This window comes from Ursus maritimus, unplaced genomic scaffold (assembly GCF_017311325.1).
Source record: "Ursus maritimus isolate PB19 unplaced genomic scaffold, ASM1731132v1 scaffold_14, whole genome shotgun sequence".
NCBI lineage: Eukaryota > Metazoa > Chordata > Mammalia > Carnivora > Ursidae > Ursus > Ursus maritimus.
Window position 1 is genome coordinate 62087113 of NW_024423786.1, and position 24047 is coordinate 62111159.

General features: G+C 51.1%; 1 protein-coding gene across 5 annotated transcripts; it reads right to left on the reverse strand.

Moving 5' to 3' along the window:
- Positions 1 to 285: 285 nt before the first annotated feature.
- On the reverse strand, positions 286 to 15828 carry DHRS7C (dehydrogenase/reductase 7C). Of its 5 annotated transcripts, none has more exons than XM_008688009.2 (7): positions 15743 to 15828; positions 15365 to 15518; positions 7994 to 8106; positions 6235 to 6448; positions 4238 to 4330; positions 1372 to 1527; positions 286 to 535 (listed from the first exon to the last, which is right to left on the reverse strand). In XM_008688009.2, the coding sequence occupies exons 2-7, from the start codon at positions 15516 to 15518 to the stop codon at positions 327 to 329; spliced, it is 939 nt and encodes a 312-aa protein (XP_008686231.1). In that variant the 5' UTR covers positions 15743 to 15828; the 3' UTR covers positions 286 to 326. The 5 variants fall into 5 exon arrangements, with proteins under 5 accessions (XP_008686231.1, XP_008686230.1, XP_008686228.1 ...); XM_008688008.2 differs by having other exon boundaries at positions 15365 to 15521; XM_008688006.2 differs by lacking the exon at positions 15743 to 15828 and having other exon boundaries at positions 15365 to 15709.
- Between the last annotated feature and the right edge of the window lie 8219 nt (positions 15829 to 24047).

Consider the following 24047-nt stretch of genomic DNA (forward strand, 5'->3'; position numbering starts at 1 on the left):
ATGTGTGTGTGTGTGCGCGTGCGTGCCTATATGGGGGTCGGACCCATTATGGTTCCTGATTTTCTTCTGTTCAGTGTAACCCTGTGGAGTCAGAAAGCTTCTGGAAGTGTGTCCTGGGAACGTCAGGTGGGAGAGAGAGACACCCAGAGGCCCTGCAGAGACTGGGCTGGCGTCCAGGCCGCCCTCCCTGGGGTGGGGAACACCATAGACAGGTGTAGGTTAGGGACATGGCTCGTGTTGGGCCCCCATGTCGAGAGGACAGACGAGCAGCCCCTTGCCGGGAAAGCCTTTATTCCCATCGAGCTGACCCATTTGGCCCCCAGCAGTTAGCCCTCCTCTGGGACATTGAGTTTCTCCTTCACGCCACAGGCCACCACTGCAAAAAAGAACTCCGGGAAGAAGGTGCGGATGTAGACGGCGGCCTTGGGGATGGGGTTGGCCATGAAGACCTCTTGCTTCTTCCGTCTCACAGTGCGCATCACCTCCTCGGCCACATCCACAGGGTGCACGCCGTAGGTCAGCTTCCTGAAAAAGACTGAACGGCCCCCAGGAGGGGCGGGGGTTAGAGCCTCTGGGCACTAGAGAGGGAGGGGGGCCGGGCCTGGAGTTGTGGGCTACCGGCCAGCTCGGCCCTCCAGTGGCCGTGAGGCCGTGGGGGACACTCTCCACCCCCAGAGCCTCAGCTTCTTCATCCGTAAAGTGGGCATGCAGTTTCCTGCCCTATTCACTTCGCAGGGTGGTTGTGGGCCTTTGCAGGGAGGAGAAAGAGCCGAAGGAAGAAGGCGCCCGATAAATTAAGGAGCTGCTGTTTATAGCTGTCGGGAAGCCGAGCTTGTCCAGTGCCTCCTGGAACCTTCAGTCTTCCCAATGCACAGGCAAGGCCGGTACCACCATCATTCGTCACTTTTTAAAGGGGAAACTGAGGCACAGAGATCAAGAGAATTGTCCCGTGTTGAGCACTGAGTGTAGGACAGAGGCAAGGTCCGAGTGTAGGCAGTCCCGTGCCAGACCCTCAGCCTCGACTCTGTGCGGCCTCCCAGGGAAAGGGGGCGGGTCGGAAGGTCTTGAAGACCAAATCTGGCTATTCCACACGGGAAACTGAGGCCCAGAGACAGGCAGTCACCCGGCCAAGGTCACAGAGCCTGTGAGTGACGGAGCCGAGCCAGACCTTGGTCGGCTGGTTGCGGGTTAGGATTCTCTCTCCCTGGTGCCTCGGGACTGAAGTTTGGGGGCCCCCTCCTTGCTGGTAGCCAGGTGCAGGGCCCCACCAACCCCCCCAGTCTCGGGCTTCAGGAACACGCCCTCAGGCCCGATGACACCAGGCTGGCCCCTCCCAGGCCCTGTACCTCCAGCCCCCCTCGAAAAGCTCACATTTCCAGAGGGAGGCCTCCCAGTTTCCTTGGCCTGGATCAATGCGGTAGGACCGGATGAAAGTGGGGCTCACGGTGCTGACGACAACATTGTATTCCTCCACTTCGGCTCGGAGGCAGTCGAAGAAGCCTAGGGCAGCGTGCTTGGAGGCAGCGTCTGGAAGAGAAACCAGCCAGGGGTGGGGGCAGGGCGAGGGGGGGGCCGGCCCAGCTCCCCTGCAGGAGCGCTGGCCACAGAGGCGTGCACACACGTTCCCACATCTCAGCTGGAAGAGGGCTCCCACGTCACCCAGCCCTGCCCCTCACCCCACAGATGAAGACAGAGAGCCCTCGGGTGGGGGACGGTGGACTGAGACAGAGCTGGGTGGGATCGGATCCCACTTAGCCACCTGTCCACAGCAGGACCTCGGGCAACTCGCTTTCCCTGTCTGAGGCTCAGTGTTCTCCTCTCTAAAATGGGAAGAATATGCCCCTTGGCAAGTGGGGGTGAAGATGAAAGGAGAAAATGTGTCCATGACACCCGGCCCAGGCATGAGTTCCCATTCCTTCCCTGTAAGGCCGGTACCAGCTGGTGGCCCCGGAGAGCCCGGAGCAGGTCTCCCCTCCCACTTTCCGGCCCTTTTCCTCCAAGGTCCTGTCCTTCTAAGCTACTCACCGAATTCACTCCAAATGGATGAGGCCGTGGGTTGGGTAAACAAGAGCCTTTCCAGGAATTTCAACAAGAGTAGAGTGGACATTCCTTAAAGCCTTGGGGGGTTAGAGGAACATCTGGGAAAGGGTGAATGTCAGCTTCCCATTTCGGGGGTGTCAGTTGGAGGCTGAATGAGGCTGGGGGTGGGGGTACCGTGGTCTCTGCCACCACGCTGACACCTGCCGGGAGACCCAGCCCCCTCCGAGGCAGCCCTAGTGAGGAGCGGGTTGCATGCTCCCCAGATAGCCCTTGCAAACGACTGGCCCCTCACCGTGCAGGATTAAGAATGCAGATGCCAAGGGCCCAGAAGACAAGGACAGTGACAAGACAGCCTCTCGGAGCTGCTGGGAGGATCCAGCAAGACGGGACCATCCCACCGTGCGTGGCCAGGGGAACCCCTTGGATGAGTGGTCACTCGGTTTTCAGCGGGGCCCCAAGTAAAAATGCATGCAGAGGGCAACAGGGGCAGTGAGGGAGAGAAGCGAAGGTGAGCCTCATGGTGTCAGATCTTCTATTGCTCAGGAAGCTGCAAAGCCTGGTTTTTACTGAAATGTCCTTGTATTTAAATAACGAAATACCGAACAATTCCGCACCTCATTCCAATGCCTGGGCTTTCGCCCACGGCACGGGCTCTCCGACACCAGCTGGGTGTCCTACCACGTCATTGTGGTGCAGTCTGCCCGGCGATAAACTCAGAGCCCCAAGGTGAAGGGCTCGGTCGCAGGACTGCCCCTGTCCCCGCTCAGTTCCGGCCGATCACAAGTCCCCCACGTCCTCTGTCCTTCTGACTGAGCCTCTGGAGACCAGAGGTTGCAACCACCCCCTCCCTGTGATCTATCAGTCTGCTAGAGCAGCTCGCAGAACTCGGAGGAAGGTTTTACTTAGTGGACCCTCAGTTTCTTATAAAAGGACAGAACTCAGGAACAGCCAGGTGGAAGACATGCAGGGGTGGGGGGAGATGAGGCCTGGGGAAGAGGCTCAGAGCTCCCATGTCTTTCTTCTCCAGGCACCTCCCTCTCCCCGAATCCCCACGTGTTCAACCTGGAAGCTCTCCGAAGTCTGTCCTTTTGGGATTTTATGGAGGCCTCGTTATGGGCACGATTGATTAAATCCTGGGCCTTGGGGGACAGAACTCAGTCTCCAGCCCCTCTCAGCGCCTCAGAGGTTGGGGTGGGACTGGAACGTCCCACTCCCTAATCACACGGTTGGCTCCCAGGGCAAGCAGCCCCCAACCTTAGGTGACATCTAAAATGGCCTCACTGACATAATAATAGACTCTTTGATCGCTCTTATCACTTAGGAAACTGAAGGGTTTTAAGAGCTCTGTGCCAGAAATGGGACAAAGACCAAATACATATTTCTTATAAACCATGTATGACAATACTAAATAGGTAATTAAAAAGAAGTTGCGAGCAGGGGCGCCTGGGTGGCTCAGGCGGTTGAGCATCTGACTCTTGGTTTTGGCTCAGGTTCTGGACTTGGGGTCGTGGGATCGAGCCCCGAGTTGGGCTCCATGCTCAGTAGGGAATCTGCTTGGGATTCTCTCTCTGCCTCTGCCCCTCCCCCCAACCCCACTCACACTCGCGCTCTCTCTAAAAAAAAGAAAAGAAATATATAAGGTATGCACCCTGCTCTCCCACAAACCAGCTATTGGGAGGAGGGACGTTCCCCCAGCTGGAGAAGTTTCTCTCCTCTCCAGACTTTTTAAAGGACTCCTGCCTCTGGGATTTCTCTCCACCTCTCCTGTGATCTTGTGTCTTTCATTCTCCCCTCCTCCTTCCTCCAAAGTTTCCATCCCTCTGCCATTGTGTGATGTGCGCCCATCTCCTCTTTCTGGGTTGTAACCTTTCCTGCCCTTTAAGGGCATCTTTCCAGAGGAAGGGCATTTGCACGGGGGCTGTGCGCCCATGCCAGGAGGCACGGATGGTGCTGTGTTCAGCCAGAGCCGGCCCTGACCTCCTGTGGGGACATGAGCTTCTGGGGGAGAGGGACCCACGGTCACCTGCATGCCAGGTGCTCAGAAATGGGAACTGAAGGGATGAAAGAAAAACCAATAGGACCATTTCACCTCCGGACGCCCCCTCCCTTATAACCACGTGCCTAGTGCTAGACACGACATCCCTTGTCTTATAAGATAGACAATCTAGGACGAAATGTCTCTGTCGTAGCAACTTACAAGCTGTGCGGAATGGGATTCCAAGCTTCCCTTGGATGTTGTTCACTAACACGATCTGGCCTGTCCTCCGGGAGATCATGTCGGGAAGCAGGGCTGGAAGGCACGGGACAATGGGTCACATTACAGGAGGGAGACCAAGGCAGGCAGCTGCAGGCAGACCCCTCCTCCAGGCCCCCCTCCTTGCACAGGGCCCCTCTACCTCCCTGCTGATGGGATTACAGCAGGTGGGCCTGTGCATGGCATCACTGACCCCATGTTTCCTAAGAGTGGGCAGGGCTCAGCTGGTCATTTCTCGGTGGTTTTCCGTGACCCGCCCATGGGCAGAGCTCAGTGGTGAGAAAGGTCATAGGTCATCCCATTTCAATCCCCCACAACGCTACTCTGTCTTGAACACCTCTCTTGCAGGTGTAAATCTTAACAAAGAGAGGAAGAGGCCTCCGCCCCGCGCCTGGGGAGAATCCCGCTGCTTCGTTCTGTTTTCCGAGTCCTCCTATTTATTGAGAGGGAAAAGGGCTTCTAATTTATGGTGATTTGATAAAGATACCCCCTGAAAATGAACTCACTTGAAAACGTGGAAATTTAGACAATGAGATGAATCACAGTGCTGGTGGAATGGGGACACGGCAAAAAAATCAAAAGACGACTTTCAGAATGGCATTGACATCGAGCCCCGGTGTGTTACAGATGGGTAAACTGAGGCCCAGAGCTAGTGACTGGACCCAGGTCTCTTAGCAAGTTAGAGGACCGACCAGGAAGAGGAGCTGGCCCGGGCTTCCCCTCCACTCCCTGCATCCCTCACTTTGATTCCAGTGAGCCTGGAACCCTCAGAAGCCGCCTGACACCTGTCACCCACTGCCTGGCCTGCGCAGTGTGTCCACGGGGACCGGACTGGAGGAAACCATTGTCTCTGGGGCATCCTTTCAGAAGCTCCGGAAAGCCATCTTTCTGCTTCAGATAACTTTCCCTTCCTCTGTCCTGGTGCCCCGAACCCCATTATCATGGAGATTGTGGCCATAGAGAAAGCAACTCTAAGATCATACTTCTTGAACCCCATGTTCTTTTCTTTCTTTTTTTTTTTAAACTGTCTTTTTTTTTTTTTTAAGAGTTTATTTATTTATTTATTTGACAGAGACAGCCAGCGAGAGCGGGAACACAAGCAGAGGGAGTGGGAGAGGAAGAAGCAGGCTTCTAGCAGAGGAGCCTGATGTGGGGCTCGATCCCAGGACTCCGGGATCACGCCCCGAGCCGAAGGCAGACGCTTAACGACTGCGCCACCCAGGCGCCCCTGAACCCCATGTTCTAAACTCAGAAGTTCTCCATGCATATATCCTCCCTGTTGGGGTTCTGCTTTGATAGACTTTGGGGTGGGGAGTACTTCAACTCTTGGTTCTATTCCATGTCATTTCCAGCCCCAACCCCCAGGCTCCCGAGCTGCATTTAACCTTGGCCGTGAGATATCTCCGCAGAAGAGCTGCCATTTTACCCTTGAAAGGGATTCTGCCCTCCCTGTTTCTGCAAAGGGACGGACACTACGCTGGGTCTCTTGTAGGCTGGGGATAAACCCCTTTCTTCTTTATTTCTGAGGACAGAATCTCTACCCTTGACCAACTGACATGGGTAGGAACAGATCCAGGGTAAGGGCGATATATAAAAATATATATGAAACATGAAGACAACGGTCCAGAGATGTGGGATGGGATGGGGGGGGTGTAAGCCATGGACATAAGTGAGAAGAGGGGATAAAGAGCAGGGCTTGGGTGGGGAGCACAGTTTCCCAGAGAGGGAGGTTGGAATAGACTAGTGGGATACTTTCACAATCCCTTTCCTTTTATCAACACTTCTAGCCAGAATGCTGAAAGCTTTTGCCAAATAAGTTGAAATTTTTCTGAGGGGGCTGGAGACTCCATCCAGAATTGGAGGACTGTCTGACTATGTAACAGAGCCGTCTCTAGCCGCCGGTGGCCCAGAAATCTACGGGAAGGGCAAACTCACGAGACCTTTGGTCAGTGTGATGGGCCCGAAGTAATTGGCATCCATGATCTTCTTGTCGAGCTCCAGAGAGATCTTATGGGCAGGCCCCTTGATCTTCATGCTGGCATTGTTGATGAGGATGTCCACACAACCGTAACAGTCTAGAACCTCTTTAGCCACGTCCGGGACACAGCTGATGTCCGCGAGGTCCAAGAGGACCAGCTTTGGGGTGAACGTCTGCTGAGAGAACAAGACAGTCAAGGCACGTGTGCGAAGACCTCCCTCTCGCAGACCCTGGGGGCCTTCGAGCAGAGAGCCTCCCCTTCCAAAAGTCAGGGCTTGTGGAATGACTACAAAATAAAAACGAAGAGGAAAAAGCAGAAATGGCTCTGGGAAGAAGGAAGCTGATGGAGAATCCATCCATTGGTACCATAGCTGCACACCAGCAATCCCAGCGTGCAAAAATGCGGTGGTAAGTCTGAGCTGTTGGCCAAAGGGGCCAGAACTGATCAATTCAAACGGCCATCACCCTTTACGGAGGAAGCGGAGCGTGGATTCCAATGCAGACGCCATGACAGTATTGATGAGCTCCTTTTGGCAAATGACTTTGCAAACCGGCTTAGGAGCCAAAGGAGAACCCATCACTGAGCTCTGTAGCCGCATTTTGGTTTTGACCCAAATCGTACACTCCGTGCAACATTTTTGGAGTACCATGTACGTGCCAGGCATTGTGTTCAGCCCTAGACACTCAATTGCCATTGAGACTCTCATGGTCTATAGCGGGGAACAGGTTGGAAAACTGATGAGACCATGTGATAAACGTAATCCCAGCGTTTGACAAATATTCGTCCTGATAAGAGGGTTTCCTTGTCACATTTGTTGGGGAAACACGGACTATTATATGTCCTTCTTGGGGATACACAATGCACATTAGCATATCAAAGGCTCTGAAAAGTCCTGCAGTAAGGGAACCCACCAGATAAGTTTGGCTTTATTCGGTATTTCCCACGCAATTGACCTCAGAACCTCGTTTTAACTCAATACCTGATAACACCCCCCAAACAGAACTTGAATGCTGTGTTGTCCCTCTTGTTCTATCTCCTCAAATACCGGACTCTGGTGTGAATTATTTTTGGCTGTTTCCAAAACGCAATTCAACATCAAGGCCAAATCGAACCAAACCAAACCAAACTGTGAAGACAGCTCTGAAGGCAATTCTCTAAACGTTGCTCCAGAAACACTTTGAAACCTGCAGCCTTCTGGAAAGTACTCACCTCCCAGCGGCTTTGTGGAAAGTGACTTCACTTCCCCGACTTCTTGGGAGGAAATCTCATCTGAGGTATTATTTTATTTTAAAGGTTTTATTTTTAGGTTACCTCTACACCCAGCGTGGGGCTCGAACTCACGACCCCCAGATCAAGAGTCGCACGCTCCGCTCCACCGACTGAGTCGGCCAGGAGCTCCTGATATGTTATTTTTAAAAATCAGCCGTAAGCATTTTTAAGCATGCCCATACCTGTGCCTCGCTAAAGCTTCTGGATCCTCTTTGACTCTGACTTAAATACAATAGGGGGTGGGGACGGCGTGTTGCCAGAGGGCAAATTCTTGGCATGGGGAATTCTTACGCCTGGCAGACACGCCTGGGTCAAGATGAGTGAGAGCGCTGCCTCCCATTGCCCCAAAGCAAGCACCAAATGTCACCCACCTGGTCCATGAGCTGCTAACGGAGCGATCAGTGAAGACTAAGGGTGCCCAGGGGCTCCCCAAGCTGCCAGAAGGCCTTACCTTGCTGGGGTCAGCCACGCTGATGAGGGCGTCATACAGGATCTCCAGCCTCTCCCAGTTCTTGCCACATAGCACCAGCCTTGCCCCACCAGCGTGGAACACCCGAGCACACTCTATGGAGGAAGAAGGAAAGAGGGCAGGGCGTACTGTGTGGATGGAGCCACAGACGATGAGCCTCTGTCATAGGAATTCAAGATTTCGAAGAATTCCAAAGTCCCAATGCCATGAGTCACTTCATTCAACCTCCTCCCAGGGCTGGAACTTTTTTTTGTCATTTCCAGCCTCCGCGTGGTTACCTCCGCGCAGGGGAGCTCAGAGTGGAGACAGCCAGCCCTTCCTTCCTGGGAAGGTTCGGATTAGGATATTATTAGGATATTCTTCCTTAAGCTGGACAGAAGGATGGCCCTGCCCACCCAGCCCTCCAGGATCAAAGCCCTCGATATATCTTAATCTAAAGATACTAGAAAGAGCCATCGTGGGTTTTTTTTCAGACTTAATGCCACCAGTTTCCTGCACATTTTCTCTGTGGATAGATACGCCAGCCAGGATTCTTTTTATTTAAAAAATAAACCTGGCTTGTGTTCTAGTTAATTTTATTCTGAACGAATTCCTGACTCCCCCAACATAGGTCTTTCTCAGTTGGGCCAGGGCTGATGGACACAAAGTATTCTTGGGGGCGCCTGGCTGGCTCGGTCTGCAGAGCCTGCAACTTTTGATCTCAGGGTTGTGAGTTCCAGCCCCACGCTGGGCATGGAGATGACTTAAAAACATAGACACACAGTATTCTTGCGTAGCAATAATACTGATATTTAAGAAGGCTAAAAGCTAATGTATCTTGAGTGTTTATTTTTTCCAGGGACTCTAGAAAGACAGTTACGTAGATTAGCTGATTTAATTCCCTTGGGAGCCACATGAAGTGGTGTCTTGGGTGGGGTTCCCAGAAGCAGAATCAGAGACAGGGACTCAGGCGATCGCGATTGGAGGGCATGGATGGCCAGAGAAAATCCATCAGGGAGTGAGGTCTCAGGTAAAGTCTAGCCCCGGTTGGGTCCAAGGAAGGCTCTGGAGAGCAGAGGGGTCCCACTTGGAGGCGAGAGGACCAGCCTTTTATAGGCTTGGGTCTAGGAACGGTGTGCTGTCTCCCTCGGGGGCTGGGGGCAGAGGGTGTGTAACTCCCCGGGGAGGCAATGAAAATTGGCAGACGGCCAGTCTGTGAGCCGTGCAGCCGACACTCAGCACCTGGGGAAACAGATAAACTGGCCTCATACAGGGACCTGGGAAGGGCACCACCAACACCTACCGGGTGCCCAGTACCTGTGACCGCCTCTTTTTTTTAAAAAAGATTTTATTTATTTATTTTAGAGAGCAAGAGAGAGAACGAGCAGGGGGAGGGGTGGAGGGAGAGAGAATCTCAAGCAGACTCCCTGCTGAGCACAGAGCCAGGTGCAGAGCTGGAGCTCATGACCGGAAGATCATGATCTGAGTCGAAACCAACAGTCCCACGCTTAACTGACTGAGCCACCCAGGGGCCCCAAGGAAACCTGTTTTAAACACATATGTCAGAAAAGGGCAAATTTATTTGCTCTGCAAAGAATTGTTCTAAATCAGTAAGAAGACCAGATGAAGACCCTAATGAAGAAACTGGCTAGCGAGACGGGTAAGCAATTCTTAAGAGAAGCGCAAAGGGCTAATTAAGGCGCAAAAAGCGGCAGTTCAGTGCCGAGAATGAAGACATACAGTTTAAAGCAGGACACTAATTTTAATCTATCAGATAATCAGAAACAAAATTGGAGGGGCGCCTGGGTGGCGCAGTCGTTAAGCGTCTGCTTTCAGCTCAGGGCGTGATCCCGGCGTTCTGGGATCGAGCCCCACATCAGGCTCCTCCGCTGGGAGCCTGCTTCTTCCTCTCCCACTCCCCCTGCTTGTGTTCCCTCTCTCGCTGGCTGTCTCTCTCTCTGTCAAATGAATAAATAAAATCTTTAAAAAAAAAAAAAAAGAAACAAAATTGGAGAGAGTCACACTTTCCCTGTTGGCAGCCGTGGAAATTGCCACAATCTTTCGGAAGAAAAATTGGACGGAATCCTTAAAATTAAATATAGACTTGGACCGGGTTATTTCATTTATGGGCCTTTATTCTAAGGCGATAATTAAGAACGTCTGCAGGGACATAGTTACGATGTTGTTTATCTCGGTACTATTGTAACGGTAAAGAGCTGGAAATGGTTGTAAATGTCCAATATCTCAGATGGTTGGTAAATGATGGTATTTATCGAATATTTTGAAGGCTTTAAAACTAATGCTGCAGAAACTGATGTTTCCCTGCCATGCACTTGATTCTGTGTGCGTGTAATTGGGTGTTAAATTGCACACAGGCATGTGTAACGGGATTTTAAATGGAAAGTTTGACCAGAGCACCAAGATGAAACATATAAAATTCTGATGTTAGTTGCCAACCCAAGATGCACATTTTCTTTCTTTCTTCTTTTTTTAAGATTTTATTTATTTGTCAGAGAGAGCACAAGCAGGGGGAGGGGCAGAGGAGAGGGAGAAACAGACCACCCCCCTTCCCCCAGTAAGGAGCTGGATGCGGACTCAATCCCAGGATCCCACGACCCTGAGATCATGACCTGAACTGAAGGCAGACGCTGAACCAACTGAGCCCCCCAGGCCTCCACCAAGATGCACATTTTCAAAGGAAATCACTGAAAGGCTCTTTTATGGAGTTCAATACCCCTTACTCTCAAAATAGGACGCAAATTGGACAAGGAAGAGGAGAGAGCGGACTTTGAAAGAGGATTTGGGGAGAGGACTGCGATGTGAGTTTTTGCCCTTTATCTCTGTCCCAGGTAACAGGGAGCGTTTAGGACTATCTGAACAGCATGCTGTGAGTTCCCTGCAATGGGGAGCCAGGGGGTGGGGTCTGAGTCCCACCTGCAACATCTAATGAGAGGAGGGGGGCCATCAGGTATGCTCAGAGCAGAGGAGGGGACGGCCGGGCTGCCCCCTGGAATCGGTCTGCACCCCAAAGACCCCGTCCCACAAGCACGGTGGACCAGACCTAAGCCCTGCGATGCTTGGGAGCTGTTTTGAGTTCTGCCCAAGGTTCCCTTAGCAAGAACTAGAACCAACCACGAAGGCTTAGCTGTCTTTGTAGGTGCTGACCAGTGGGAACTCAAGGTCCCAGGAAGAGGCAGAGGGGACCACGGAGCTGGCCAAAACCAGAGGAGTCCGGATTTCAAGGGCAACTAGATGAATAGGGTGGGACCTTGCTCCTGATAACGTTAAAATCTCCGCCCCTGTGCGGGGCTTGTGCGCAATTAACATAACGTGGGTTGCGTGTTCCACCCTGGTTTTACAACACGCAGGCGCCAAGACCCCTCCTCTGCGCGCGCTGACACCACCAGGTGTGTGCATTCCCTGGGCTGGTCAATGCGCGCTCGCTGTGCTTTTTGCTCCGGGAGCCAATGCTTTGGGAGCCACCCCCAGTGATCTCCTTGCTTGCGGCAAGTAACAAACTCTCTTTTCCTGGTATCAACCCTGGTCGGGTCTTAATAAAACAGAGGGCCCCGGAAAAGCGCCTGCCCTGACGCCAGGGGCCGGGCGAGGGTTGGGCAGCTGGAGGACGCAAGCCTTGCAGAAAGGACGGGCGGATATTCCCAGGGAGGGCCTCCGAAGGACCCACAAAAGTGGCCACAGAGAAAGAGCCAGACTCGGCTTTAAACAGGTGCCGGGCCACGGAGCTTGAAGCCCCATGACAGTGTCAGCCAGAGAAGGATTCCTCCTGCTTGCCTTCTGTCCTCTTCCTGCCCCTCCAGCCCCAGAGGGGTCAGAAAGAGCAGCGAGCTGGCCGGCCACTTGCCCTGGGTGAGTGGGTGGAAGGGGGCGTTCACTTCAATGAAAATCCCCACCCTTTCTCATGTATTGGACTGGGCATCCCCATTTCTGAATCGATGTATGGATGGTATGTTCGGGGACCTATCATGCCCAAAAGGTTTTGTATAATCAAGTAGTGATCTGAAAAGTCATGAGACTATCTGATTGTTTTTAAAAAATCAAGACACAGAGGAAGGGGTTTCTCTGCTGCATGAATCTGAGAGTGGGGTGGGCTGTCCGGCTACTCCCCACAGCCCCCCAAGTCCTGCGAGCCCAGAATACCGTGCCTATCAGACCCTAACTCTGCAGGTTACACCTATAAGCATCATAAAGGAGCAAAAGGAGACCGGATGAAGTCTTCCCGAGTGATCGGGGTTCTAGGTGTGTTTTCTGTTCTTTGTACCTGAAAATCCTTTTTTATTATATTGGATTTTACAACAGAATTCACCCAAGGAAGCTTCATCCGGAGGCAGAAAGCCCGGCCTTCCGTTCTTTCTGCTGTAACCCTGAGTAGCAGCCCGGCAGGGTGTGGGGTGCGGGAGGCTGGAGCCCGGTGCTCTGACCGCCGCTGGGGGACAGCAAGCCTGACGGCGCCGTCCCAAATACGTCATTTCTGCTAAGGCACGCCCTGGTCGACTCACATGCCCCTGAGTTTGCTTCTTGACCAGCCCAGCTCGTGACCACAGCTCAGTTTATCCTGTGTCGGGAAGGAAGGTTGGCCCCACACTTTTTCTTTTCCGTGCAGCAAGCATAAGCTGAGCCCTTTTCCTTGCCTCCCTGGGGCCACCTCCTGATTTCGGGGAGATGACAAGGCGAAAGGACAGCCGGGGGCCATCATAAGAGGCCGCTGATTGAGAGGCAAGCAGTTCAGTTTCAGAAACACTTCAAGTTCAAGCGCAGTGGTTACGTATTTTCGAGAGTCCCTCTTGCTGCAGACACAGTGGGTACAAAGTGACCCGATTCCCGACGTGGCTGAGCTGTGTGGGCTTGGGGCAAGGGTCTGATGTCCTGATCTTCGGCTGATTTCCCTGGGAAACCGCTTGGCCCTGGCTCCCTTGCAACTATCCAGCGCTACCTGCCAGGTTCACGCAGGTTCCAGGGGATGGGGGTGTGTGTGTGCAGGGGGGCCTGTGGCATCGGCGCTGTGCCCCTCACTTTTTTTCTTGCCTCGGACCTCAGGAACAGAACTGCATCCACCTGTAATTGCTGTGGTCAGCTGCGTGTTCTGGCGAGGCGTTTAAGGCCACACACGCCCAACATCTCAAGTTACTTCTAAATATTTGGACTTACTTTTTTTCTGCTTTGCATTTCTTTCTGGGGTGGTTCTGTAAGGCACCCTAGTCACGACACAGACTAGACCGCATTCCTTTGCAGATGGCATGCTGCCCCTGGGGTGTATTTCCCGGGTACGGTATGTCCCCAGAACCGAATGAGACTTCAAAAAATAAATTAAAGAGGTATTTGTTTCAGTAGAAACAAATACACGTCTCCCAGCAGTAGATAGAATAGCACTGCCCAGTAGCACAGAAAATCGGGAGCGTGCGGGACTGAACAGCCTTCTCACCAGCAGGATCTGAGCGACGCTTTGTGGGACACTCGACCCAGAGACGGTAGGATGCACACCCTTTCCCGGGGAACCGGGGATCGTTCACCGAGACCAGTTGTATCCTAGGCCGTAAAATCCTGGGCCGAAAAAGATCTTTTCAAATTCAAAAGAATTGAAATCGTAGAGAGTATGTCCTCTGATCGTATTGGAATCTGGCCAGAAATTAACAAAAGTAATATACAACCACAGACTTAGCCACGTGAGCACCTTTCCCTCATAAGCTGGTTGCTTTTAAAGGCATTTATTCAATAAACTTTTTTTTTTTTTGAGTGCTTTCTCTATGCCAGGTTTCTAGATGGGTGGTGGGACACCAGGATGCACAAAACAGAGATACCACCACGGGGAGCGTGTGTCTAGCCGACCCACTGAGAAACACACGCATCCTGCACAGTGGGAGGCGTGTGCTACCAATAGTGTGTTTGGAGGCGGAGCCATGGGGTCCCAGGGGCCAGGCTGGCAGGGAAGGCTTCACGAGGAAGGGGTCTCGTGTCGGCAGCTGGCCTGCTGTTGTATGGGCAGATGCTGTGTGAAGAAGAGGGCTCCCCAAGGACTGACTCTGGGTGTCTCTGGGTGAGTGTCTCTGTTTCATTTCCCCAGGGCCACCCCTCGTCCCTATTGTCCTGGATCCGGTCTGGTTGACAAATGTGTGTGTCCTGGCTTGCCCACGAGCAAGTTGGAGTTTCTCTCCTTCCTTGCTTTTGAGCACTGAGTCGAAGGACGCAGGGTATCCTGCTTGGGAATTGCTTCTGGGACCCGTGGCGCGCCACACGGAGAACCCACTTTACCTGCCTCGTGCTTTATTTTTTATGTCACGTGGTGAGCCTGAGTTACCCACCCATTGAAATTGAACCTGTCTTCAAAGCACGTAGATTGGCTCCCCTTGGGATACCCAAGGGAATGAAGTTCCTAGAGAATTTCCAGACAGGAGGTTACGAACGTTCTCATGACGGCAGCCCGGAGGGGCTCTCTGGAAGGGGCAGTGCTCATCTCAATACGCAGCACCTGATGGACTCAGTGGATAGTAGTTGAGCGACCTAATGAACGTTGGGCCGCGTGGGTTCTACGTTTGATTAAAAATAACAAAACAACAGCAAAAAAGTACGTCCAAGTTACTGCATAGGTGGCCACACAACCATTGTTAGGAGTGATACAGTCAGAATCGTACAAACCTAAGGACACTGTCTACTCATGTCACAGATGGCCCCAACAGAAAAGCCCCCGAGACCATCCAATTCGGGGGTCACAAACATGTGCCTCCAAGGCCAGGAGGTAAACGGTCACCCTCATTAGCCTGAGTGTGATACACTGGGGCTGAGTGGGGTGTATGGTTCACTGGAGCACCTGTGTTCTGCCTGAATGTGTTCATTATCGTTATTGCCGTCATGAACCCTTGAGTGGTTCTACACGCTTTCCATCTATTCATTCATTCATTCATTCATTCATTCATTCATTCCCCAAACACCACCACGAGGTAGACATTAGCAGTATCCTCACTTTCCTAGATGGGAAATACAGAGCAGACAAGTACGGTCACCAGCGAGTAAGGGATGGAGCCGGAAACCCAACCCAGCGCCCAAGTCTGCCACCCCAGCGAAGGACTTTGCATTTCAAAATTTCCAGAACCCCATGAAGGCAAAAACAAATCGCATCTGCAGACCCGTTTTGGCCCCAAGGCTGTGAGTTTGCAAGCGTGGCTCTCCCAATTCCCCCATTTCTTGAGCGTAGGAGCTGCAGCCCCCAAAAGAGAAGACACTTGCTGGTTAGTGACAGACCCCGGGGAGAGGACACAGCGTCGATTCCCCTCCCGCCTAGCAGGGTGGCCGCACACCGTCCTGCCGCCCCTCGTCCCTCTGGTCGGGAGTGGGCACAGGGTGGGAGCGAAGCCGGCTTACCCTTGCCCAGTCCTGAGATGGCATCGGTAATCACCACCACCTTGTTCTGCACGGCTGACTTTGACCACAGCCGGGACACCTCTTGGTAGATGAAGAGAAGGCCGCTAATTCCCAGGAGCAGCAGAGGCAGCATAAGCATGGCTGTGACTCCCATCTTCTGGGGGAAACGGAGGGGAAAGGACTCAGCTTTGCAAAGAGACTCCGATGAGGACACCCGGCGCAGGGGGAGGCCCCGGGCTACAGGGTGCATTCACTGTGCACCCGCGTGTCTTCTCCAGGGAGCCGGGCTCTGTGCAAGCTTCCGGAGCCCTGCCTCTGGGCTAAGCACCCCGTGAGCATGCTAATCCCCAAACGTCCAATGAATTGGAAATTACTCACGGTGTGTCCAAAAGCAAACGGAATCCGGGGCCTGCCCTCCCAGAGGTTAATTACAAATTTAATTAAAATGGGTCTGCATTTTTGGAAGGAAATCCATGTGTTAAGGCCACTCGCTTGGGCCCTAATGACTATTTATAGCTCTCAGTGCACTGAAGGGCTTTTCAGGGTAAATATAGTGTCTATTCTGATATTCAGGGACACATGCTGGCCGGGTCTGATTTCAGAGTTCTTGCCAGGATTTTTAAAGCTCCCTGGCATGCCTGACTATTGGAGGTTTCCTTTGCACTTCGGGACTGGTTATTAGGGATCAGGACCCGGGATTGTCAGTGCAAACGGCCCGCTCTCCGTTCCTATAACCTTTGTATCAAGAGGGTTTCAGGTAGCTCAGACCAGCATGGCTGCCAGCCATCTGGCCTTCCCTTTCTGGTTGGGGACCAAAAGCATAGAAAAATTGTTAAGCAGAATGGAAGGTCTTCCTTCTCTACCATGTGTCAGCGCCATGCTTGAGTGGGATTGTCCCCCTCCAGCTGACGCCAGTGTATCAGGCAGACTCATCCGAAAACCAGCCCTACCATTTTCCTTTAACAGAAGGCAAAGGCAGTCCATCAGCACAGGTGGGTGTCATGGAGTTTTAATGCAATGGACTAGTGCCTTCTCTCCCTGCTTGGGCCCCCGGTCAGGTCTAACTGCGGTGATTCCTGAAGGGGCAGAGAGCTGGCTACCCGCTGACTGCACTACCGGCAGCTGGGACAACAAGTCCGTCAGTGAAGAGGAATCTGAGTGGCACGTCACTCAGGGTCTATCACGGGGGAAGGGAGGAGACAAGAGGAGGATAAGTCACTCTCACTTCAGGTAGGGTGATCAGAGAGTGTTGGTGAAAAGATGATGCTTGAGTGGATGCCTGAGGAAGTGATGAGGACATATGGGGGACAGGAGTTCTAGGCAAAGGGACCAGCAAGGTGCAAAGGCCCTGAGGCAGAATATGCTTGGGATTCTCAAGGAGCAGCAGAGAGGCCAGTGCCTGGGAGCAGAGTGACGGGAGTAGGTGAGTAATGGATGAGGTTAGAGAGCAGTTGAGAGCCTACATATCTTTAAAATGTTTTTTTTTATTGAAGTGTAATTAACATGTAATGTTACATTAGTTTCAGGTGTACAACATATTGATGTGACAATTCTAGACATTACTCAGTGCTCACCTGGGTAAGTGTAGTCACTATCTGTCACCATATGAAGTTATTACAATATTATTGACTATATTCCCTATGCTGTGCTTTTCTTTCTTTTTTTTTTTTTTTAAGATTTTATTTATTTATTTGACAGAGATAGAGACAGCCAGCGAGAGAGGGAACACAAGCAGGGGGAGTGGGAGAGGAAGAAGCAGGGTCACAGCGGAGGAGCCTGATGTGGGGCTTGATCCCAGAACGCCAGGATCACGCCCTGAGCCGAAGGCAGGCGCTTAACTGCTGTGCCACCCAGGCGCCCCACCTATGCTGTGCTTTTCATCTCCGTGACTTCTTTATTTTATAACTGGAAGTTTGCGCCTCTGAGTCTCTTTTATCGATTTTGCCCATCCCCCTATGTATCTCCCTCTGGCGACCACCAGTTTGTTCTCGGTATTTAAGAGTTTGGTTTTGCAGGGCAGCTGGGTGGCTCAGTTGGTTAAGCATCTGCCTTTGGCTCAGGTCATGATCTCAGGGTCCTGGGATGGAACCCCACGTCGGGCTCCCTGTTCAGCGGGGTGGGGGGGGTCTGCTTCTCCCTCTGCCCCTCCCCACTGCTCCTGCTTGCTCTCTCTCTCAAATAAATAGAATCTAAAAAAAAAACATTAAAAAAAGAGTTTGGTTTTGTTTTGGGTTTTAGATTCCACATATAAGTGAAATCATGTGGTATTTGTTTTTCTCTGATTTATCTCACTTAACATAACACCCCCAAGGTTAATCCGTGTTGCCACAAATGGCACCATCTCATTCCTCTTTGTGGCTGAACAATATTCCATCGTATGTGTATAGACCCCATCTTTATCTACTCATCTACGGATGGACCCTTGGGCTGCTTCCATATCTTGACTATTGTAAATAACGCTGCAGTAAACATAGGGGCACATGTGTCTTTCAAATTAGTGTTTTTGTTTTCTTTGGGTTAAATACCCTGCAGTGAAATTACTGGATCTTATGGTAATTCTATGTATAAATTTATGAGGAACTTCCATACTCTTTTCCACAGTGGCTGCACCAAGTTATATTCCCACCAACAGGGCCCGAGGGTTCGTTTTTCTCCACATCCTTGCCAACACTTGTTGTTTCTTGTCTTTTTGACGGTAGCCTTTCTGACAGGTGGGAGATGATAGCTCATTGTGCCTGCCATTTGCATTTCCCGGATGCTGAGCGATGGTGAGCATCTTTTCATGTGTCTGTTGGAGGGCCTACATATCTTGTAGGACATGATTCGAACTTTGGCTTTTGCTCTAAAAGAGATGGTAATCCTTGGAGTGTTCAGAGGAAAGAAAAGATGTGATTTGACTTTCACGTATACTTGTTGTACTGGGAATATGTGGTGTGGGGACGAGTTTGGAAGTAGAGAGGCCAGCCGGAGCCTTTTGCAGCAGTGACCCAGGTAGGCAGTGAGGCTGGCCTTGGCTGGTCTTCATTGGGTAGCAGTCAAGGTGGTGAGAAGTGCCTGGATTCAGACATAGTTGAAGGTACAGCAGACAGGATTTGCTCATAGGTTGGATAGAGGGGAATAAAGGAAAGAGAAGAGTCAAGATCACTCCAAGATTTTTTTTTAAGTAGGCTGCACACCCAGTGGAGCCCAACACGGGGCCAGAACTCGTGACCCTGAGATCAAGACCCGAGCTGAGACCAAGACCGACCAAGCCACCCAGGCGTCTCTACTCCAAGATTTTGACTTGAATGACTAATAGGATAGAGTTACTATTAATTTTCCTCCCTTCCTTCCTCCCTTCCTCCCTCCCTCCCTCCCTTCATTCTTCCTTTCTTTTTCTTCTTCTTCTTCTTCTTCTTCTTCTTCTTCTTCTTCTTCTTCTTCTTCTCCTCCTCCTCCTCCTCCTCCTCCTCCTCCTCCTCCTCCTCCTCCTCCTCCTCCTTCTTCTTCTTCCCCTCCTCCTCCTCCTCCTCCTCCTCCTCCTCTTCCTCCTCCTCCCCTCCCCTTCCCCTTCCTCTTCCTCTTCTTCTTCTTTTTTTGAGTTGGGGAAGGCTCCAGGGCACAGAAATTGGGAACATAGGTGAATTACAAGTTCTGTTTTGTCTGTGTTAATTTTGAAATCCTGTTGAATCTAAGTGGGGGTGTTGAGTAGGAAGCTGGGAAAGCCAGTCTGGAGGCTTGTCCAGGTAAGAGAGGTCTAGGCTCAGGTTTTACATATAGGAGCTATCACAGGTTGGTGGTGTTGCCAGACATGCAATGGGATGAGGAGACCTAAGACGTGAGCGTGGACAGGGGGGAAGTTGGAAGGCTGCGCTCTTTGGTACTCCAACATCCAGAGGTTGGGGACTTGAAGAAAGGTCAGCAAAGGAGACTGAAGAGATGTGGCCAGGGTGCTGGGGGAGACTCCAGAGAGCTATGTCCTAGGGGTCCAGTGAAGACAGTGTTTGAAGGGGGGGAGGTGACCATTTGCATCTGATACTGCTGATTGGTCAAGTGAGATAAGGTCTGACAAGTGACCTTGACTTTAGTAATGGGGAGCCGTTGGTGACATTGACAAGAACGTCCGTGTGAAGATTATCCAAAGCTCGGTTCTCCTTCAGACGTCCCATCAGTGGCTCTGTAACAGGCCAGCCCTGCGAGGTGGCTCGTGATCCATCCAAACTCCCCACACCTTCTGCTCTGACAGCAGGGTCTTCTGCACACCTTGACATTTGGGTGACAGCCTCACTAGGTCTGAGAGACGCCCGGGGCCACCGGCTACACGCTCCTCCGAGTGCGGGGGAATAATGTTAGGCTGCTTCCACTTTGCCCCATGACCCTGGAGCTGGGGAAGAGGCAGGACAGGGCAGTGGGATCTTAGGTGTGGAACTACGTTTGGGCTCAGACACAGCTCTCAGGGGAACTGAAGTTGTGCCAGGGAAAACTCACATCTGCTAAGGGTGGTGGGGATTTCCTTTTCTTCCAGCTTGACTGCCACGGACGAGGGGTATTCCAACCAAAAGCACCCTCTTCAGTCTGCACAGAGATGCTTGCTCCAAATCCCCAGTCTACCTTATAGTTAGGACAGAAGCCTAAGGATTTGCCTGACCCTGAGTAATGGTATTTTCTAGTCCAAGAATTGGGAACTAAGACTGAGCAGTGTGGGGGGATTGGGGGCCATCCTGGAAAACCTGGGGTATGAAAATCAGAGTCTAGGGCAGAGCAGACCCCAGTCGGGCTTCTCCTCTGGAAGCCTCTTCAGTCCCCTTGGTTCCAAGCAGAGGCCATGTTTCAAGCCATGAATATAGCTTCAAATTGCCCTAATCCATCTCTGGATCGGAAGAAAGTGCTCCCTCACTGGCTTCCTCCCTGCATTTTCAACCCCTTTACTCCTCCCTTAAGATGCCCTGTCCTTCCACAGTCCCACCTGGGGAGGGAGGAGGAGACAAGAGGGTTTGTCTCTCACTCTGCCCCCAGAAAGGGGCTTGGAGTCCACCTGCGCTGAGTCCAAATCCCAGTTCTGCTCTTGACTTGTAAACCTGCATCCCACGGCCGTCTTCTGGAAATGGAAACACTAATACTATCACCTTCATCCTCATGCAGAGATAGAATATAAGAGGTGATGTGTATTCAACACCCAGAAGGGGTCTGGCCCATTGCTGCACCTGATGGCCTCAGTTTCTCCCTTCTCCCTGGCAGTTTTTTCCTCATCTGTGTTGGTTCATCTCGTTGCCTTATCTCAATGCATGTCAGCACCCATTCCTGAGGACCCTGGGCAGGGTTCGGAGGTGAAGCGTGCCAGGGCTAAGTCAGGTAACATGTGTGCACATACTTCCATAACCAGGACATTGTTGGGTCTGTCACCTCCTCACACCCCATGCATGTTCTCTGGGCTGAAACGCAGGTCCTATTAGCTCAATCCTTCTTTCCGGCCAAGACCAGCTCTTGCTTTGCTGCTCAAAAGTGCTTCCACTCCTGATCTCCCTTTGGAAGCGTGGGTGCTCCCAGTGCCTGGAGACCACATCGCATCGGTAGCAGGGCTGCTGAAGAGGAGAAGCCAGGGTGGGGCAGGATGGTGGGTGGTTGGACTAGCCCGGCATATTAAAAAATTGGAATATTCGGCCTTAAAAAGGAAGGACATTCTGACACTTGCTACCACATGGATAAACCTTGAGGACATTGTCCTGAAGGATGAAATAAGCCAGTCACAAAAGGACAAATACTGTGGGATTCCACTTTTTGGAGGTACCAGAGTGGTCAAAGTCATAGAGAGAGAAAGCAGAATGGTGGTGCCAGGGGCTGGGGGGAGGGGACCATGGGGAGTTAGTGTTGAATGGGGACAGAGTTTCAGTTTTGCAAGATGACAAGAGTTCCGGGGACGGATGGGGGTGATGGTTGTACCGTAGAATTTGCTCCACGCCTTCGAACTGTGCACTTAAAAACAGTTAAGATGGTAAATTTGCTTTATGTGTGTTTTAAACGATAAAAAAATTGGTTCCAAAATGGTCCGACCTCATTTGAGGAGACGACCTGAATCTAAGATGATGTGAAGCCAGACAAGACCCTTTCATCGGTAGGTTGTGGGTACAGGTGTGCACGATAAATGTGCGCGACCGTGCATAGACGTGACTCCCGGATGGTGGGTACGACCTGGGAGAGAGAAGGACGAAGATGGGGAGGGGATGCGAGGCGTTCACTATATCTCTTACAACGTATTTCTTTTCTTTTTTAAAAAAGAGAGATCTGTGGCGACCATGACAAAACATTTACTTCTGTTACGTCGACCAGTGGCTGCGTGCACCTCTGTTACCTCAGCTCACGTGTATTAAAATATTTCCTAGTCAAAAAGAGAAAATAAAATAACCGAACCGAGAGAAAGGGAGAAGTGGCTGTATCCTGTCTGACATTCTTATCATCTCCCCTGACCTCCAAATTCTCCGGTATTCAGATTGCGACCTTCTTTTCTTCCGTGTTTTCACCGTGCAAAAAATGTCTCTCTCCTGCTTTGTGTGACAAATTAAAAAAAAAAAATCCCTAGGATTTCATGCCCCACCCAGATGTTCTGACTCTCTGACCCAGCCCAGTTGACTTAACAAGAGTGAATGATACTGTTGGTCAACGACCAAGTGATGGACATGTCCCTTAACCATTACCCTTGGCTGTTTTCCAACCTCCCCCAACCTCTCTTTCCTGGAGAACACCACTAAATTGTTTCTATAGGGCCAGAGTATGGCCTTTTGGGTTCGGGGGCAAGTTCTCAGCCACGCTTGTATCTCCATGACACGCCCAGTGGTTTTTACATACATGTAACACCTCACAGTGTTTAAGGAGTGAACAACGTTGACATGAGCAAACATGGCACATCTCAGTAGGTAGGCTTACTAACCTTATTCTGGTCTTCAGAGAAGTCCCGCTCGGCCTAGACTACCCAGTGGTGATTCCCCAAGAGGGTTTGTCTGATGACAATAATGAGGCTAAGTTGATCATTCCATGAAAACAATCCGTACAACAGACTCAGGGCCAACCAGTGAATTTAGGCTCACTTGAGACTTCTGCTTTTCTCGGTTATTCTTGCCCAAGCACTGGGAGTCAGCTGTCACCCTTCTTTGCAACCCACCTCGTAAGGGGCGATGTGGACCCTTGGCCTCTGAGTCCCCCGAGCCGGGTTGGGGAAAACCATGGAGAGACATTGCTGGCTTCTTCTCGTGATGGATTTCTTAGAACACTTGGAAACTGCCTTGTCTGTCCAAGCAATAAGTAAGCAGTAGCTAAGGACCGGTTCTCCAACAACTGACCCCAAATGGACATCTTGCTAATACCAGAAAAGGGCGTTCTAGGAAGACTGGCACGGTGTCTGGAACATTCTAGACATCTGATAAAAAGTCACTAAATGGTTAACTAAGGATGGATGGTGTCCAGACTGAAAATGATTGGTGGGTTAGCACTCTTTCGATCCTGGCTTTCCCCTGGACGTGGTCACCAAGATTTCACCGTTGTTTCCCCAACCCTCTGGCAAGGGCTCAGACTCTATCTTGTTTCCTTAAATACCCACAGGACCTGACACGGTGCTTTGCACATGGCAGATCTGAGCAGTTCATCCCGCTGTTGTGTTGACTAGGTGCCGAGTGTTATTCCAAGAACGTCCCACATCCGAATGCACTCAGTCCTCACGATCCTTGAAACAGCGAGGATTATTCTCTCCTTTTACAGATGAGAAATCTGAGGCACAGAGAAACAAGTGACTCACCCAAGGTCAAGGTAAGGAGCGAGGGTTTCTAGACAGGCACTCTGGCTCCAGAAATTCATGCCCTTCATCCAAGCTATATTAATATCTGCAAAATACTAAAAAACAGCAAGATCTCTTTGATAGAATATATATAATGTGTGTGTGTTCTTATGATCTTTCTTTATATATAGACACACATAGACACACCATACGTACCTCTGAGCGTTTTCTACTTGGTCACCACTGTTTTAAATGTTGGGGGAGGTACAGAGAACGGTCCTTGCCTTCTAGAAGTAATTTATAATCTTTAAGAGGGGAACAAGTGCATAAATAGATGATTTCAGTACTAAGGAATCAAAAGCCACCCAGGTCTGTCTTAGAGCAAAGCTAGATGGACGTGAGACACTGTGGCTGTTTCGTGATCTCGGGGGTGGTCACGTGGCTACGCTCACTGTCTGAAAATTCACTCAGCTCTACACTCAGGGTTTGTGTATACTTAGGGTTTTGTATGTTATACTTGAAAAAAATTGATGTTTAAAACATTTAAAAGGAAGAAAAGTGCCTTGGGGGCTCAGAGGATGAAGCAAAGAAATTCTTTTCCTCTTTGATACCTTCTGCCACATTCTGCATAGATATGTTTTGTTCTGTTTTGCTTTTTAAAAGAGAACCGGGTGTGTCTGTGAACATTTCCGGCACGTCTCCTTCTCTCTAGAATCAGACTCTGCCCTGATATTGGGACAGTGATCTATGTACATGGATACACAGGGGTGACGAACCATAGAAAAGAAGCCATATACTGCGGAGGGCAGAAGCCACTGGGTACAGACGGCTCTGCTCTAGGTGAAGAAATGGCCCAGGGGACCTCAGCATGCCTTTCTGAGTTGGGCTTATTCTGGAAAATTTCATTTTATATCTCTTCAAATATGCTTGGTTCAACAA

Bases quoted from the DNA above. Each gene is read 5' to 3' on its own strand.
- DHRS7C (XM_008688006.2), bottom strand. From the start codon at position 15,614: ATGCACCCTGTAGCCCGGGGCCTCCCCCTGCGCCGGGTGTCCTCATCG. The intron at 6,449-7,993 runs GTAAGGCCTTCT...TTGTTCTCTCAG, and splicing joins GCGTGGCTGACCCCAGCAAG to CAGACGTTCACCCCAAAGCT. The intron at 1,528-4,237 runs GTAAGTTGCTAC...TTTCTCTTCCAG, and splicing joins AATCCCATTCCGCACAGCTT to ACGCTGCCTCCAAGCACGCT.